General features: G+C 49.9%; 2 protein-coding genes across 2 annotated transcripts in view; one reads left to right on the forward strand and one right to left on the reverse strand.

Moving 5' to 3' along the window:
• The first annotated feature begins 295 nt into the window (after positions 1-295).
• On the forward strand, positions 296-7,014 carry ZNF276 (zinc finger protein 276). Its single transcript, XM_009890343.1, has 10 exons — positions 296-723; positions 839-891; positions 1,458-1,955; positions 2,960-3,038; positions 4,271-4,351; positions 4,778-4,888; positions 4,966-5,041; positions 5,469-5,586; positions 5,843-5,942; positions 6,354-7,014. Exons 1-10 carry the CDS (start codon positions 296-298, stop codon positions 6,637-6,639), a joined length of 1,830 nt encoding a protein of 609 aa, XP_009888645.1. The 3' UTR covers positions 6,640-7,014.
• A 244-nt stretch (positions 7,015-7,258) lies between these two features.
• FANCA (Fanconi anemia, complementation group A) overlaps positions 7,259-17,350 on the reverse strand; it is a 38,664-nt gene continuing 28,572 nt past the window's right edge. The window contains exons 31-43 of the mRNA XM_009890344.1: positions 17,074-17,140; positions 16,659-16,825; positions 15,959-16,064; positions 14,734-14,793; positions 14,246-14,350; positions 13,437-13,549; positions 12,090-12,231; positions 10,627-10,689; positions 9,387-9,492; positions 8,912-8,987; positions 8,394-8,520; positions 7,869-7,961; positions 7,259-7,366 (exon numbers count right to left, since the gene is read on the reverse strand). Coding sequence (XP_009888646.1) covers positions 7,259-7,366; positions 7,869-7,961; positions 8,394-8,520; positions 8,912-8,987; positions 9,387-9,492; positions 10,627-10,689; positions 12,090-12,231; positions 13,437-13,549; positions 14,246-14,350; positions 14,734-14,793; positions 15,959-16,064; positions 16,659-16,825; positions 17,074-17,140 — 1,333 coding nt within the window. The remainder of the gene's footprint in view (positions 7,367-7,868; positions 7,962-8,393; positions 8,521-8,911; positions 8,988-9,386; positions 9,493-10,626; positions 10,690-12,089; positions 12,232-13,436; positions 13,550-14,245; positions 14,351-14,733; positions 14,794-15,958; positions 16,065-16,658; positions 16,826-17,073; positions 17,141-17,350) is intronic.

A 17,350-nucleotide genomic window follows, 5' to 3' on the forward strand; every position in this document is an offset into this window, starting at 1 on the left:
GGCGGCTCAGGCTCGCAGCGGCTGAGGGACGTGACCGCTGGCTATAAATACTTTGGAGATAAACACTGGGGAGGGAGAAGAACTACTTAAGCCAAGGGACAGTGTTGGCAAAAGCACAAATGCATGTGAGCGAGCCCTGAGAACGCCACAGCTGGGGCAGTCGGGCCAGAAAGGCTGATTTTTAGGGTCAGTCGGTTGTGGAGCAGTGCCCTGATCTGCAGGGGAAGGTCACGGGGAAGATCTCTCTCTTCCTGCCCGGCTTTTCTGTGCTTGTGCTGAAGCCGAGGCTTTGGAGATGGCCTGGATCAAGAGAAGGGGAACATCTTCCATCACGCTGGATCCTTCAGGCCGTAGCCGGCTGCCGCACTCTTGCAGCAGGCGCCCAGCAGCTGTGTTCAATCCTTCTCTGGCAGGAATTGGCAGAGCCCTGAGCACCGGGTATTGTCGCCTCTGCCACGGGAAGTTCTCCTCCAGGAGCTTGCGCAATGCTTTCGGGAAGGTGCCTGTGATGGGGGAGAACTCGGAGAAGCAGCGCCGCGTGGATCAGGTTTTCTTCACCGACTTCCAGCGGCTGGTCGGCGTGGCGGTGCGGCAGGACCCTGCGCTGCCCCAGTTCGTCTGCAAGAAATGCCATGCCCAGTTCTACAAATGCCGCAGTGTCCTCAGGACGTTTATCCAGAGGGTGAACGCATCTCCCACGGGCCACGTGAAGTCAAAAGGAAAGTATGTTGCGTTTCTTCCTTTTCCGGGAGTTATCGGGAGTAGAAAATTGCCATCTGTTGGCGCGTGGTCCCTCCGTAACCCCCGACACCCCACTGTGCTGTTCTGGCTTTTGCAGGAGCGGCGCAGCCCAGGCCCAGCCGGGTGCGGAAGGAGGTGCCTCCTGCCTGGGTGAGTGCCTGCTCCCACAGCTCTTTCCTTTTCTTTCTGTGATACCATCAGTGAAGGGCTGGGTTTTATGGGTGTCGAGGAACAACCAGCCAGCAGGGTGGTTCCTGCATCCCTCAGCTCCGCTCTGGCCGTTACGGTTCCCGCTCCTCCCTCCCCAGGAGGATCCTCGCTGATGCCGGCCTCCCTGAGCTGAGCGCAGGTTCATGTGGGGGTTACGAAGAACGGGCAGAGCGGGCTTGGGTGGCAGTGCCAGGCCTGCCCCAGCTGCTGCCAGACACTGGGGGCAATCGGAAATACGCTTTCAGCTGTAAAATACACTTTCAGCTGTAAAATTAAAGATATTGGCAGTCGCTGGGACTGTCCCTGCCCCAGTCCATCTGGGTGCAGCGCCTTTAGGGTGTCTCCCACTTGCCTTCTGATGCAGAAGTGCAGTGCAGGAGAGGGTCTGCAGCCCTGTCCCCTCCCTGTGGGGGAGCGGGTCTCTCCCTGTCCCTCCCTGTGGCTGGCTGTGGCCTTCGCTGGCCCAGGGGACTGACTCCGTGCCTGCTGCCTCTCCCCTCCCGCAGTCGACCTGATCACCTCCAGCCCCCAGTGCCTGCACAGCCTGGTGACGTGGGCACACACGCACGCCGGGAGCTGCGCGTCGGCGCCCAGCCTGCAGAGCGTCCTCTCCTCCGAGTACTGCGGCATCATCCGCGCCGTCTGGGGCTGCGGGGATGGGCACGACTACGTCATGGATACGGATTCGGACTGTAGCACGGTGCTTGTTGACAACGCCTTGTCTGTCAAACGGGAGTGGAACAAGAGCACGGCACAGCACTTGACTGACAACGGGGCAGGGGCAGACAATGCCCAGGCTGTTTCTACTCCCAAACCCCAGCATGCACCAGTAAGGACAAGTCCTTGCCAGCAACCCGCAAACAAAGGGACCACATCGGTGCCACTGAATGTGGAAAATGAGCCGCCGCAGAACAGGGATTCATCTCACTCACAACTGGACAGCACGGCCTCCTTACAGGAGAAGGACCTGCCGCAGCCCGTGTCACCACTGAGCAGCGCCACAGGTAAGGGATTTGCCTTCTGATCTCCCTGCAGGCCTCTGGGAAGGGCAGAGAGCTGGAGAGTGGGCCCAGGGAATGATGGCGGGGCTGGGCCCCCTCCTCAGACACCGCTGCTCCTCAGGGAGGACGCAGACCCCGGCTGGGGAGGGCGGGTTGCCCAGAGAATCGTCTCTGATCAGGGACGCTGAGCCTTGCTGAAGGGAAGGGGGAACGTGTTCAGCCGACCGCGTCACACAAAAAGAGCCGGTCTCCTCGTCCTGTGTGCTATTTCCACCTCTGATAGAGGGGTGAGACTTGGCTGTTCCTTAGCAGGCTGCGCCTGGCTGGCGAGACCCCGCTGCCTTGCTCTTGCCAGGGGACATGTGCCCGTTGAGCGGTGCAGAACAGTCACTGGTTCTCCAGCAGCACGTTTGCCAGATGTTTCTTTCTGCTTAATCCAAAACCTGTCCGTATTCCAGCGAGTAGGGGTTTCCCTCACCCCGCTGTGGCTGCAGGTGATTCTGAAGAGCAGGAGCCCCTTCTCTCCGCAAAGGAAAGCTGCCGGGTGGGCTTGCTTGCGGGCCGAGTTACTGCTGAATTCCCCCAAATGCCACTTCCAGAAGAGAGGCATTAACACAAATGTTGAGTTACAGAAGTCGGGCTGTGTTTAGCTCTGACAGCCATGGGAGATGTCCGCTGCCGGAAAGAGGAAGGGCAGCTGGGACTCACTTGGGGATGAGTCTGTCAGGTACAGAGGAGGTGTCATGGGGGGAAACCAAAAGATGCTTGTGGGAACTCCAGGGTAAAGGTTCTCCCATCCCTGGAGTGCCAGGAGACGGGTCTCCAAGCACACAAGACAGGGATTTTGGTCTAAACAATCATTAACTTGTTGTGTAGCGCATATTTTCACATGGTATGAGTCACACTGAATGAACCTGGAGTGGTTGGTTCTTTCTCAGCCGCTGTCTCCGCTGGCTTGTTTTTGCTGCTTTTCCTTGTAACGCACCGTGTTCTCCTTCATTCCCTAGGACAGTTGAGTGGGAAGCAGGTTCTGTCTGCAACGTCGGATGAGCGGGTAAAAGACGAGTTCAGTGACCTTTCTGAGGGGTGAGAGAAGAGTGGGTTTAAAATAGCCTTAATGTCTTCTTTGCGAGTATGAAATGACCCACTTTGGAGAGCTCTTTCTCCGCGAGTGACCTGGCCCTCGAGGCCCCTTGGAACCGGCATCGGAGGTCGCAGAGCGGTGGCTCTGCAGCGGCTGTGATGAAGCTCACGCCGCTGACGCGCTGAATGAACTGCCCTCCTTGCTGCATCTGCTGCGGGGCGGGAGGTGTTGCACAGTGGCGTGTGTGTGTGTTTGCACACATGTGTGCTCTCTGCATTTGTTGGCTGCTTCCAGCAAACCCGGTCCTGTTCTGTTCCCCCCTCTCTGCTCCGGGAAAGGAACCATGCAGGGGGCAGTGGGGGCTTCCTCAGTCCTGGGTGCCGCTGCTCCAGCCCCTCGGCCTCGGAGCGATTCCTCTCCGTGGCTGCTCCAGGCTGGGGCTCCAGAAGAGCAGTCGGTGCAGGAAGGCAGGCAAGGGGTGGCACTGGGAGAAATCACCCCTTTTGCTCACGGGGAGAGCGATTAAATGGGAAGCGGGAGGGACGCTGGCAGCTTAGCAGTCTTTATGATCAAAGATTTGGCTAAATCCTTGAAGCGTAGGTATTTAAAGTCAGGCTTGTAAATAACTGATAATTGAGTCCAGTCATTCTGAGTCTAAAGTACCAAATGGCCGAGACTTATTTCAGTGTGTCAGCTAAATCTGGCAGCTGTCACATTAAAAGTGCCACAACAATTTATTGCCTGTTTCCTGGCTTCAGAATTAATTGCTTCTTGTATAGCTTAGGATTTAAAAGAAAAAAAAAAAAAAAAAACCAACCCAAAACAAAACCTGTGTGGCTACTACACATGAGGAAATACAGGATGACCTGCAGCTTAATTAACCTGTGCCAGACAATTATATTACATTCGTGATCTACAAAATTTCTTTTCCTAGTATAGAAAGCAGCAGCAACATCCCTCAACAATTAATAGATCTTTCTCCTGACAGTGGTTCAATTATTCTTACAGAGATCCAGTCCAAAAAGGACCTGATTTTGCTATTTGCTGTGTTTCACTGGGGCTGTATTTGCTTGGGGAGATTACAGGGGAGGAGAATACACGGAGCCTCAGCTGCTGTGGTGTGGGGGAGATGGATACACTGGGAAGGAAGAACACGTATTGCTGCTGCTGCAGACACTGGTGCTGAAGTACCGGTCTGGTGCTGTGTCGGTAAAGGGCATTTTTTCTCTCTCAGGGACTTCTTGAGCGATGATGAAAATGAGAAGAGAAATGTGCAGTCTTCAGATGACTCCTTCGAGCCTTACCCCGAAAAGAAGTAAGGGGCTTACTGCGTGGTTAGCAGAGCGCCCTGCGGACGAGCAGGAGGGCTGGTGCCCACCTCCCCTGTGCTTGTGCTGGGCTGAACTCAGCTGGGCCAACATGATTGCTTCCTTTATGGCCTCAGTTCCCTCCACGTCCCTGACTGGAGGTCACAGCGCTGCCCCAGCAGCTGTGTTCTCTGAGCTCCCCATCAGGTTGAAGCTGGGCCATGTTCCTCTTCCCCAGGCCCAGCACTAATTATCACAGCTCAGCTCACGTGTACTTGATGTACGCGTGCTCCTGCTTTGCCGGGTCAAGCATCAGGCGAAGCTGTCGGACCAGGTGTAACACTCGGGGATGATTAGGTGGGAGGACTAAAGTATTAGGTGGGAGGAACATCAAGTATTAAACCACTGTCCTTCTTCCTTGTTCCTTTCTGGAGGGTTTCTAGCAAGAAGAGCGATAGCAAAGAAGCAAAGAAGGCAGAAGAGCCCAAAATAAGGAAGAAGCCGGGGCCTAAGCCAGGCTGGAAAAAAAAAATCAAATGTGAAAGGTAATAAGGAGCAGGCAGCGGCCAGGCAGCACCCCTGCGCTTGGCACGCTGGCTGACGGCAGGCCTCTGCTTTGCAGGGAGGAGCTGCCTACCATTTACAAGTGTCCTTACCAGGGATGCACAGCTGTCTACAGAGGGGCAGATGGCATGAAGGTGAGTTCAGGGTTTGCTCCTGTCCCCTACCTGTAGCTTTGGGTGTTACAGAGCAGTTTCCATATGAGAAGAGGATCTGTGACAGATTTAATTCACTGCCTAGCTCCACAGGAGGTGGCAAGTGACTAAATGAAGCAGACAGAGGCCTTTTTCTGTGCTTCCAAAAGCAACAGGAGCTGCTCTGGCTCTGCATGCTCCTCCTGTTTTGGAAGTCTGCTGCTGGCTCGGCAGCAGCCCTTGGAACAAGCTCTGCTGTGTCCTGTTAAAGCCCCTGCTGCCAGGGATAGATTTGGATGCAAGAGTCTGGTTTTTCACAGTGAAGCAGCACTGATGCGCGAGCCTGCCAAGATGGGGGGAATCCCCATTTTTCACTGGGGAGAATGAAGCCCTGATCTCCACTAGACGAAGCTGTGTCCTTTCTTTACAGAAACACATCAAAGAGCATCATGAAGAGGTTCGGGAGAGGCCCTGTCCTCATCCTGGCTGCAACAAAGTGTTCATGATTGACCGGTACCTACAGCGTCATGTGAAACTCATTCATACAGGTGTGTCCCGGCCGGCTCTGCTCACACCATGCGACGGGTGTTACGAACACCCAATGATGCATTGCACAATGCTTGTCAGTGCTGTGTCAAGGCTGTGTGGGGTGTAGAACTGTTTGCCTTGCATGTAAACCTGTAACAAGTCATCATGCGGGGGAGATATTCAGACTCCACCAGTAAGCGTGGGCAGCTGTGTGTATGCATTTCATGTACTAAGAAATCAGCAGAATCGATGGCTCTGTCCCTTTTTCCACTGCAGAGGTACGTAATTATATCTGTGATGAATGTGGGCAGACCTTTAAGCAACGCAAACACCTCTCGGTCCATCAGATGCGGCACTCGGGAGCAAAGCCCCTCCAGTAAGTGTACACCAACCATCCGTTCATAGCTAAGAAAAGGGATAGAAGGGAGAATGAAGTCCTGCTGAGCTCTCAGCCACTGTCCTTAGCACAGAGTCATTCTGTGATACAAACCCTTTTTACAGCTGGCAGTGTCTTGGCTGAATCACTTTAAATGTTCATCCACGTTGCTGAGCAAGTCTTATGCCTCCTTCTATTCCTTTTGCCTTTCAGTGTTCAGCCAATGTTCAGCGATGAGCTGCAGGCCTGAGGAGCAGAATTGTGTTGCGTGACCTGGGTAGTTGTAGGAGAAGCTACGAGTGAGCAGCTCAGAGGCTGCAGTCGTCTTCTCCTGGGCTTATTTTGTGACGAAGAGCAAACACCACAGCTGTGGCTTCAGGCTTGGTCCTAAGCCCCTGCTTTGTCTTGCAGGTGCGAAATCTGTGGTTTCCAGTGCAGACAGCGAGCATCGCTCAAGTACCATATGACCAAACACAAAGCTGAGACGGAGCTGGAGTTTGCCTGCGACCAGTGTGGGAAGCGCTTCGAGAAGGCCCATAACCTTAATGTCCACATGTCCATGGTGCACCCTCTGACCCAGACTCAGGACAAAGCCAAGCCACTGGAGCCAGAGCCCATCCTCCTCCTAAATACTTCAGGGACTTCAGAAAGCCAGGCAGTAAAGCCAGAAGTGACTGCACAGCAGGAGCCCACCTGAGGGGCACAGGGACACTTTCTCAGTCCAGCCCTGTAGAAACCATATGGCAGAGTGGAGATTTTTAATCTACATTTTAGTCTCCCAAAGAACTCAGTGGAATTAGCTTCAGCTTGCTCAGAAAAAGCTTGTTATCATGCTGTGATTCTCCATGCTCACATCTGATTCAGCAGTGTTGTACTAAGAGTCTGTCTAATCCCAGGGGAACGGATGTTTGGCAGCACCCCTTTGTGGTCCCCCTTCTCCCCACGCACACAGTTGTAGAAACAGAGTTGGCCACAACTGTTCCCTGCCTGCACAAGCTGCTGCCTGTACAGAAGTGCCCTCAGGTGGCTGTAAGGGTACATAGGACAGTGGAACAACTTTAAGCAGACATTTTGAAGAAAAAAAAAAAAAAAAAAAAAAAATTATGATTCCCAAAGCAAGTCTAAACTGAAATTTGTAACCTACTTTTTATTGTAACAAGAGCTTCATGGTTATGCTTGTAATAAATTATTTACAAAGTAATTTGAAAGAAACAGCACTGGTGAGAAAGACAGCACCTTATCTGTCCTGTCGGCTGTAGTGGGGGTGTTCTGCTCAGCCTGCTGTGCTGGTGCCTGTCCGCTGCCTTGCCCGTCCCTCAGAAGAGGACCAGCTCCTCATCCAGCTCCATGGCCGCAGCAGGCCTCGAGAAGTGCAGGAGGGTGGCTCCCAGCTCTGGGTCAAGTTCTTCACACGTGGGCAGTAGCTGGGGAGAGGGCAACAGCCAGTATGAGACCTACTCATGCTGCCTCTGAGTTACAGCAACACTGGATCATTTTGCTGCTTCTCAGCAAAATAGAGGTAGAGGAGAGGGAGGCTGTTGCTGGCTCTCACAAAAATAACACTGACTCCTGGCCGACAACGTAGTGCTTGTGGGAAGTTTCCAACACTTGCCACTTAGCTGTGCTTGATATTTCCCCCAAGACCAAGCATTAAGCAAGCAGTGGGAGCGAGACAGTGCGAGGGCAGTGTTTAATGTTGCAGAGAAAGATGGAGCCTGCAGACTGGGAGAGGGAGGATGTGGCTATAGCACTGATTGAGCAGCAGGTGTCCTCCACCGCTTCCAAATGTCTTAGAGGAATGCAGTGTGCGTCAGGGATTGAGCAGGCAGCACCAGTACAGGATCAGTGCCCAAGAAAGGCTACGCAGGCAGAAGCAGGGCTCCCAGCTCTCTCACGTTGGGGGAAGAGAAAGAAATCTCAACGCACCGGTTGTATGTTTCCAAAGCTTTGGGCAGGGCATCGCGGGATCGCACCAAGCAGGAACCGCCGGGCTGTGGAGATGACCTCCAAGGGATCCCCCTGGAGAACATGGAGAAGAGACACGGCCGATCAAGGCCAGGGGCAATGTCACTTTCAGCTCTCAGTCCCTGCCTCCAAAAGTGAAACAGGAACCACTACGCTGCACGGAGGGGCTATTCACAGGTTACACAGATCACTTGATCAGTGACTACATTCACCCTGAGGTTCTGTACAGGAGCAGTGAGGCAGCTTAGGTTTCGGAGAGCAGCAGGACAGCAGCACCGGCAGCTTCTCAGCCCCAAGGTGCAAGCAAGCTGACTGCGTCCAAAGGCAGCCGGACACGCTGCCCCTGCTTTGTACAGGAAGGTGGGGTACGCTTTTACTGCAAGTGGCAGGGGAAGGGATAGAGAACAGGATTCACACTTACAAGAGGAAAAAAAAGAGAGGCCAAGCTTCACTCACGTGCTCTGCAGGGTCTGGGCTTTGCCCCACTTGATCAGACTGTGGCAGGTCTTTCCCTTCCACAAAGAGCCGAAGCAGCTGGATGTACAAATCGAGCGCCACGTAGAGGAAGGTCAGCTCTCTGGTGAGCAGCTCTTGGTGAAAGCAAGGGGTGAGGCTAGAGGAGGTCACATACCATGTCTGGTTAGCACTGGTTCCATGGTAGAGTCACACACAGAAAGACACAAGGCAAACACAGCTGGTGCACTTGCCACTGTCCTTTTTACAAGTCCCATTGTGTGCAGGGCCACCCCACTGTCAGGAGCAGGAAGGCAGCCAGGGACACTCCTGTTTGGAGCACAAAGCCAAAGGGAAACTTCTAGCAAAAGATACGGAGCTCTTAAATAGCAACCCTGCTGCGATCAAGTATTCTCTCCTGCACAGCTAAGGTCAGGGCTCAGCTCACCTCCAGGCCAGTTCAGTTACCGCCACTCAAGCTGCTGTACATGCAAACCATCAGCCACGTACCCCTCACAAACATCTCCCATCTGAGCCCAACAGGACATTACCTGTAGAATGCAATAGGCAGGAGCCGGATGTGACGGTCCGAGGCTGCGCTGCGCAGGACACAGTATTTTCTAGGGTCTGCAATAGCCAGAGAGAAGCATTAAGCACCTCTAGTGGTCCTCAGACCACCTCGCAAACTTCTACAGCAGCACAGGGCCTGCAGAGTTTCCTTCCCGCCCACAATAAACATTAGCGCTTGGGTGTGGGGACCCGTGAGAGGACACCGTCCCCTCTGAGGCTTTCTCCACCAGCGGGAACAATATTGAGTTTAAGTTGTTCCTGATCATCAGCTGGGTCACCATACTGCAGGGTAGAAGCATGATGTTCTCAGCTTTTACTCAAGCAAGTGTTTTTTGTGCTGCTTACAGAGGGCTACCAGTTCCTTCCTACAGGTACACTCATTAATCAAAGAGATGGGGCATGCCTGTCCAGCACTGAACCTCACCTTTCCACCCCTTGGAGGCAGGACTCACTCACCTTTCTCTGCCGAATGGAAAAGAAGTGGCCAGGATGTGCCCCTCTCTTCCAGGCATTGCAAGACCTCCAGGGACCATTCCAGAGACATCTGAAAATCCACTCCTTCCTGGGTGTCAAGAAAGGACAGGTCTAGTTTGTCTTAGGCTTTAGCTGCATGAAAGCAGAAGGGAACCCCACAGAAGAGATTATGTACATGAAGTGCTCTGTTAAAGGACCCTTATGAATTTAGCACAAGTCTTTCCCCTTGCCTGGCAGCTTGGATTCCCTCCGGGCAATCAGGCACAGGAGTAACGCAGTGCCTTCAACACCAAACCAGGATTGATTTGTGAGAGGGGGGGAAGCGGTATCGACAAGCAACCAGCTCATCACCAGCACACTTCCCAGCAGTGCTCAGAACAAAGCCACTGCACATCCTGCACCAAAGATCACCAGAGCAGGTTTTTTTCCCCCCCTCTAACCTTTCTAGTGACAGCATGTCTTGGGATTGGTTTGGGTTTTTTTTTTTTTTTGCATTATTCATTTTACTTGGAATAATCTCCCAGATCTGTAATGCTTAAGATGTTTCTTCCCTCAATGACTCTTCCTCCATGCTCTCCCAAAGACAGACTATGAGACCAAATGATTATTTTGAACTTGAATCTGCTCCTCGATCCAATCTGTTAGGTGACTACACAAATGGCTGCACTTCAAAGCTGAGAAGATAGCAAAGGGACAGAAACAAGCATTCACAGGCAGGAGGATGCTTAGGGCAGACAGCTGCTGGAAGAAACTTGTCATCTTTGCTCCTTCATTTAATAGCATTAAATCATTTGGAAACCAATGTTCCTCCATGTTGGGGACTTCTCCTGTGAAATAACATGAACATTTCCAGCCCGGGGAAAAACATCATCTAACAAATGTGAAATGCTACACAAAAGCCAAGAGAGAGATATGAGGTTCCTGCACTACCTGGGAGGCGTAAAGTCTGAACAAGGAACTGAAAATAGTAAGTCATTCAGGAAGAGAAATAAAAGCTGCCATAGTGAAAGGGGAGATAACGTCAGTTAGAGGAAAATACAGGTTTAATCTGATCGGAACAGAAGGGCTTTCACCAGGCCCTGTCTGGGATGTTGCTGATCCCTTCCTTCTGGCAGAACAAGCTACCAGCATTCACAGTACCAGTACAAAGCATTTTTAGGCAGCAAACCAAGCAGATCAGACACATTTAGTGTCATGAGAATTCCCTCAGGGCTGAATTTACCTTTGGTGCTATTTTTGCTGAGATGAGATCCATGAGTGAGAAGAACAGCAGAGAAACAAGAAGCTGCAAGGAAAAGAGACAGCCTGTTAGTTATATCTGTGGTGGTGACTCAAAACTTGAGCTTTCCAATCAGGAAATAACATTTCACCGAGTACGTTCCCAGGATGGACCTGGATGAACTACAAGTACTGCTGTTCCTTCCAGGTGAAGGCAGTGTGTTTGAAGAAGACAGACTGCAGCCTGACATCGTTCATTGTTTCTAAGGGTAAATTCCACAGTAAATTCACTGTTCTCGAAGCAAGGCTTTCTGCGGTCAGCAAATCAGACAACAGATGACAACTTCTCCCAAATACAGGCAAAACTGAGGGAGCTACCCCAGATATCAACCTGGAGGAGAACTAATGTTAGTCCACATGACACCAGCAGATGCTGCGCAGCCTCCCACCTCCACAAGTGCGTCGTAATCCTGCCCTGACATACGCTCGTTATTGCTTTTCTGGATCCCTTACCACATCCCTTCCTGGCACCCTCTTCCTATCTCAAGGCAGATTTTTGAGGTGAAAGCCGCTCTTATTCCACATGTACTAAATGCTCGTATCAACTTAGCGACACCAGTTTCTGACTAGCAGCTTTTGGCTCTAGACCAGTATAAACAGTGGAGGAGTCAATCCCATAGCAAGAGGAACTGCTACTGTAACTGCTGCCCGGAGCAATAAAACTTAAGAGTAAAGAGACACAAGTTCCGCTTCAACACTATTTACCTGTGAATACCTGTGTACGTGTCAGTACAGGGACACTCCCCATACCGAGCTCTGGTCCCGACTACCCCCTGGAAGATAACAGAGAGAACTACTGGGCAGCAGCCCGGCTTCCTCCTCAGCAGAGCACTTCGGAGAATTCCTGTGCACAGAGGGCACTGAGCATGGCAAAATGTAGGAGGCATTTCCTGGAACAGACTTGATAAAACCCTCAGGAGGTCTGTTCCTGGGATTCCCAGCACGTCTTTCCAGAGTCCTTAAAATACCTGCACTCCTGCCTGTTTCACAAACTTTCTGCATCTCCTTAACCTCCCAGCCAAGTTGCCTGAGCTAAAATCCAGAAGGACTGCTCCTTTGTCAGAGGGAAAGGTGATCCTGGCACGCCATGGATTGAGCTCTCAATCTCTGCAGCGCTCTCTCCAGCTTCGTTTTTTAGAGCAGCTGTTTAATAGTCATCCCTGACTTCACAGAGGAGCCAGTATCTCAGTTAAAAGTTTAAGTTTGGAACAACTTTGCCTCTAGGATAAGTATTTAGCAACTGGTAATTTACAGCTACATTTTATCAACTAGCCACCAGCAAGATTTCACAACAGGGTTTACCAGGGATACAGCTGTATCTCAGGACAACCGTTTCTCAGTTAGAGACATTCTACTTCTACTTTTCAAGTGTAGGGATCAGCAGACATTTAAAATGCGTCATCTTGCCTGCTCTTTGTCAGTTCCCAGCCTCTCCAGTGCATTTCTCTCTCGTCCGTGCGGTGACTGCCGTTGAACAGTACAATGGAGGAAGGCAGCCAAAATCCAAGGAGGGCCAGAGAGAGGGAAAATCACTCCTGAAGAAAGGAAGCTAGAAAACAAAATCAGTATGTCATGGTTTTGGGAGGAAAAAAAACAAAAGAAAGTCACAGCTGTGAATGAGAAGGAAATCAGGGGCTTGGGCAAAGGGTGTAAGTGTGTGACTGGGACCAAAAAAGATATTCTTCTCTCCATTTTTTTTTCCCCTGCAGCTGGATGCTACATGGAGACAGTTTAAAAAAATAAAAAATTAAAAAGTCTAGAAACGGACAGCAGCATTCCCAAATCTCTTTTTGTCAGAGGTTGGACAGGTAGTTAACTGTATACTCTACTTCAGAAGCATGTGATTATTACCTGCAAGAAGATTCTTATACTAAAAAAAGAAAGGCTGAGGGACTTGGGTCTTTTTAGTCTGGAGAAGAAAAGACTGAGAGGGAGATCTTATCAATACTTATAAATACTTAACGGGAGGGCGCCAGGAGGATGGGACCAGTTTTTTTTCAGTGGTGCCCAGTGATAGGACAAGAGGTAACGGGCACAAACTTGAACACAGGAAGTTCCATCTAAACATGAGGAGGAACTTCTTTACTGTGAGGGTGGCAGAGCACTGGAACAGGCTGCCCAGAGAGGTGGTGGAGTCTCCAACTCTGGAGACATTCAAAACCCACCTGGACGCCATCCTGCGCAACCTGCTCTAGATGAACCTACTCCAGCAGGGGTGTTGGACTAGGTGATATCCCGAGGTTCCTTCAAACCTGTGTGATTCTGTGTAAATGCCCTGGTTTTGGAGAAAAGTTGCAGGACGCTGGACAGACAGTGTAAGATCAGGTAAAGAAGGAAGCATGCATCAGAACAGCAGTCAGTAGCTTCAGGAGACCAGAGATTCACCAAATCCAGGGAGCAAAGGGTGCGGCAGCTTGAGTGAATGACTCAACGCTGTGCTAAAGGCTATTTCCAGTGTTTGTCTAACAAGGACTGCCTTCCAGTCTCCTCTAAAAAGATTCTCTTTTCCTTATGGTGAAACACTCTGACCCACATTACAACGAAGGCCAGACTAAATAATTATAATGACCCATTTTGAGTTAAAACTCTACAAAGGAATCTGTATATAGCTGTCCTACAAGCCTCAGTCCACATTAGCATTTCATACTGCCTGCTGAAACCCAGCCTGCCTCAGAGAACAGGCTTCTTGGGTGCTGATCCCTCAAAGAGCAGGTTCTCCTGCCTGCAGATCCACGCTCAGTTCCTCATACACACCTGGTAGCTGAGGACTGCCAGTCCCTCAGTCTTTCCAGTTCTTCTGCAAGTGGAGCCCCAAAGAGTCTCATCCACTGGGAGCAAAGTACTGGCTCCAGCCTCGGCCACCAAAGCTAGGAAAAAAGATCGAAGTCAGCAGCATTAGTGGTGTAATTAGCAGTTGTCTGCAGGCAGGTATGCAGCTATCTCAGCCAGGTACTCATACAAAGGATTCCCCCCGCCCCCGAAGAAGTCCAAGTTGTACATACACACATAATAAACATGAGAAGTTCCACATCCTGGAAATGCAAAGAGGGTCATTTGTGACCCTGTTCATACCACGGTTCCCTGAAAGCCCTCTAGCAGCACCTCTGCTTGCTCTGTAAAGGAGCTCAAAACTCAGCTGTTCCACAAAGGTGATGCACACGCTTATCACATGCAACAAAAACATGTATCCCCATGTAAAACAGCACATGAAGAGTTATGCACAGGAGTGAGAAGAATCTGTGCTTTATGGATTTTTTGGTTGCTTAGCATGTAAAAACCAGCACCCCCACAGTGCATCTGAAACCAAGACAAGTCTCCCAACTTCTCACTCTTAAACAGCCTCTGTTCCATTTCAATAGTGACACTCTAGAAACAAGGCTGCACGCCGCGCTGTGGGCATGCAGCAATACCAAGGGTACTAAAACACTCTGCAATTTTCCAAAGGCGTTAAGAATTACTACCCTCACACTTCACAGTTTACATTAAATGAAGTTTAAAACAAATGCTCTGAACTGATACTGAATTTTCATCTATCACTCTTAAGACAAAATATGAACGGTTACCGCTGCGGAGAAAAGCACAATGGGACATTTGGTTTGACATGCTGTTAGAACATCATTGACCCCTTCTGCTGATTCCTCACAGTCCAAGCTGGCATTAAGCAGGCCCTGGAAGAGGATAAATTACAAGATGATGACACACATATGTCTTTGCCGCTTTGAAGTACCTCACCAAGTCATGTGAGATAATCAAAGATAACTGTAGGGGTCAGCATGGCCCAGCGAAAGAAACATGTGCCCAACAGCTTCTCCTTCCCCCATCAGCTTTGCTGTACTGTATTAAAATTAAGCTCTACCACCACTTCCTCCTCGTACTTCACTGTCCTGAATTACCACTGCTCTTTTGGGAATTTACACCAATGATTCCCAAAACAAGGGTAGAAGTGGCACGTTTCTTTGCTAAGAATAGCATACAGTCAGGTATCCTGGTAAAGAAAGATCTACTCTGGCTAGCACCGACAATAGAGCAGAATGACAAAAGCAGCAGTTACCCGGAAGAAGTGAGCGGTGATGTCATAGGAGAGCGCATACCCTCTGGAACAAACGTTCTTCTACGGGAAGACAAGGAGAGAGAAAAAAAAAAATAATAAAAATCATTCCTTCCCTTTTGAATTATGATGTTCTTTGAACATTTTGGGTGTCTGGCACAACAGGACTCATAGCGCAAAATCATCCTGCGAGACCCTGAGTATCAATTCAGAATGCAGAAACTTCATTTCTACGCAAAGCAACACCCCTGCCTAGGTAGGGCTTTACGGTCCCTGCGCTAGAAAGCAAACCAGACAGCACTGCTTAGCACATGTTGTGGATGGCAGAAGCAGTTTAACAGTCTTGGAATGAATGGAGGTTTCTGGCTGTGCCTAATATAACAGTGCAGGAGGGCTTGAAAAGGCTGCATCAGTCAGGATGAATAAATAGAAATAATAGCTATCCTCAGAGCACAAAACAGTGCTCTGATGGACCTGCAAGTCAACTGATCTGCCCCCAGGAAGCTGCAGGGATGTTTCTGAATGTTTTGCTAGCGTACATAAGACAGGAGGATGAGCAGAATCTCACTCTACACACAGAAAATTAGTTGAACACCCTGATATGAGAGAAATCGGAGAAGAGCTCATGCTCAGTCCCCTACTTATAGGCCTCCACAGGAACGTTGCAGGTTTTTCTCTAACCCGCTGTCAACAAATAAAGAGTAGGTGGCAAAAAGGATGACGTATCCACACAAGAGAGAGCACCCTCAAGGCTGCTGCACCTGTGTGCACACCAGAGACGTACATTGTCATGAACAACGTGACTGGGAAGAACACTCCTACTGCTCAAGAACCAGCCAAGCCACTACCAGGCTACTCTGATCGCCCACGGTGATTTTACCCCTGGACTGAGTACACCCAGCTCCAGCCACTGACATGCTGGCTGGCTCCACCCCAGTTTTGCCTATACTATTTCACAAGAATTCTCTCTTAGTAGCGTAAAATGCCACCACAATTCCAAATGAATGAACCCAAAAGTCATCCTCCAGCAGACAGCGCTGAGGGGACCTCTGCAGAGCTAGGAGCCGGAAAGTCTCAAGCATAATGAGTTGAACCTCACTACACTCTGATATAAGCCAAGTTTGTCTCAAGTTTGGCTGCATTTTAACTCCTGTCCTAAACCCAAGTGTAAGGTATTTATCTACAGCATTTACCAACAAGAAATTATTATTTGGCTAATATCACATACCAGCTCCAAGTTTACAAAATTAAAAAAGTCTTCACAGTCCAACATTGTTTTCTTTCCTTTTCGACATGTCATGATCAGAGCAGATGCAGGGAGCCCTACCAGAATCCTTAGGCAGGGAAGAATAAAAACAAAATTGAGGTTACCATCAAGAAAAGAATCAGACTTCACACTCTTCGGGCACGTGCCTTTGATATTCAGAGCTGTTTGACAGTATGTCAAATGTGAGGGATCTCAAACACGCTGAGAGAAACTGCACCAGGAATTTTTCCAGTTGCCCAGAAAAGAACCTGCATTTCAATGATATACACACCACTTTCAAAGATACTAGCAGTGGCTTAAAAATGGAAATGCACACCTAGATTACAGTAGCAAATAGAGTAATTTAAAAATGGTTAACACAAGTGGTGGCATTAAGAGCGCCACTGGCTGTAAAGAGTCCATGCAGATGTTTAGTCTTTGAAATCCAGTCTACTGGGAAGGGCAACTCGTAGCCCAAGATGGCACACACTGCAACGCAACCAAGTCATGTGGGTACCAGGGAATAAATCTCTCTTGCACAACGGTTACCATGACATATAGCGTCTTCTTCACTTGCTGCGGAATCACAGGGGAAGCTTTCCAACCGCACAGGTACACACTGTAATTGCTTTGAACAGCAGTTTTGTTTGAGGTATTCCCAGCTGTGCACATCTGCATTTACCTTCTGTGCAGCAGCAGCTCCTGCTGTCTCCATAACTGCTCACCCAAAGCAGAGCTGTGTTTTCTGTCCTTCAGTCTTTCCTGGAGAATTTCAAACAGGAAGTGTCTCTGGGCATCAACGCAGCCAGAAAGCAGCTTTCGCCTACACCGCAACTCCAGTACCATCTCCTAAACAGGGAGGGGAACAGGGGGGAAAACAGTGTTTGTCAGAACTACACACTAATTTGCATTCAAACCCTCTATGTTTCTCTGAAGTCATACAAAGAGATCAATAAGAAAAATCTCTCTCAATCTCCATGCCACTGCTCGCATCTGAGACCTGAATGTCTGCCTTACATACACCGAGGTATTAGGAAATACTTTGACTGGTCAAATTCAAGGATTGAAGATACAGATACGCATCAGTCTGAAATCACCTGCAGCTTGCAGAGAATATCAGGACTGACTGATGTCTTCGATTGGCCGCAGCTACCCAGGTCCAACCTGAAATTAAGAGACACACCAGGTAAACCCTGTTAGCCCAGGAGGGCAATGCAATTCAAATAAAGTCAAATGGCTTCAGATGAACATAAAGCTCTAACATTAATGTTCCTTAAATAAGCCGTAGGTGAGAAAGCAACTCTCCTCTAACCCTCCCTCCTTATTTTCCAGCTTCAGCCACCTCCTCAGGGGCAGTGATGCTTGTCTGGCCAA

The sequence above is a fragment of the Charadrius vociferus genome, unplaced genomic scaffold (genome assembly GCF_000708025.1).
Source record: "Charadrius vociferus isolate BGI_N301 unplaced genomic scaffold, ASM70802v2 scaffold358, whole genome shotgun sequence".
In the NCBI taxonomy this organism is placed as follows: domain Eukaryota; kingdom Metazoa; phylum Chordata; class Aves; order Charadriiformes; family Charadriidae; genus Charadrius; species Charadrius vociferus.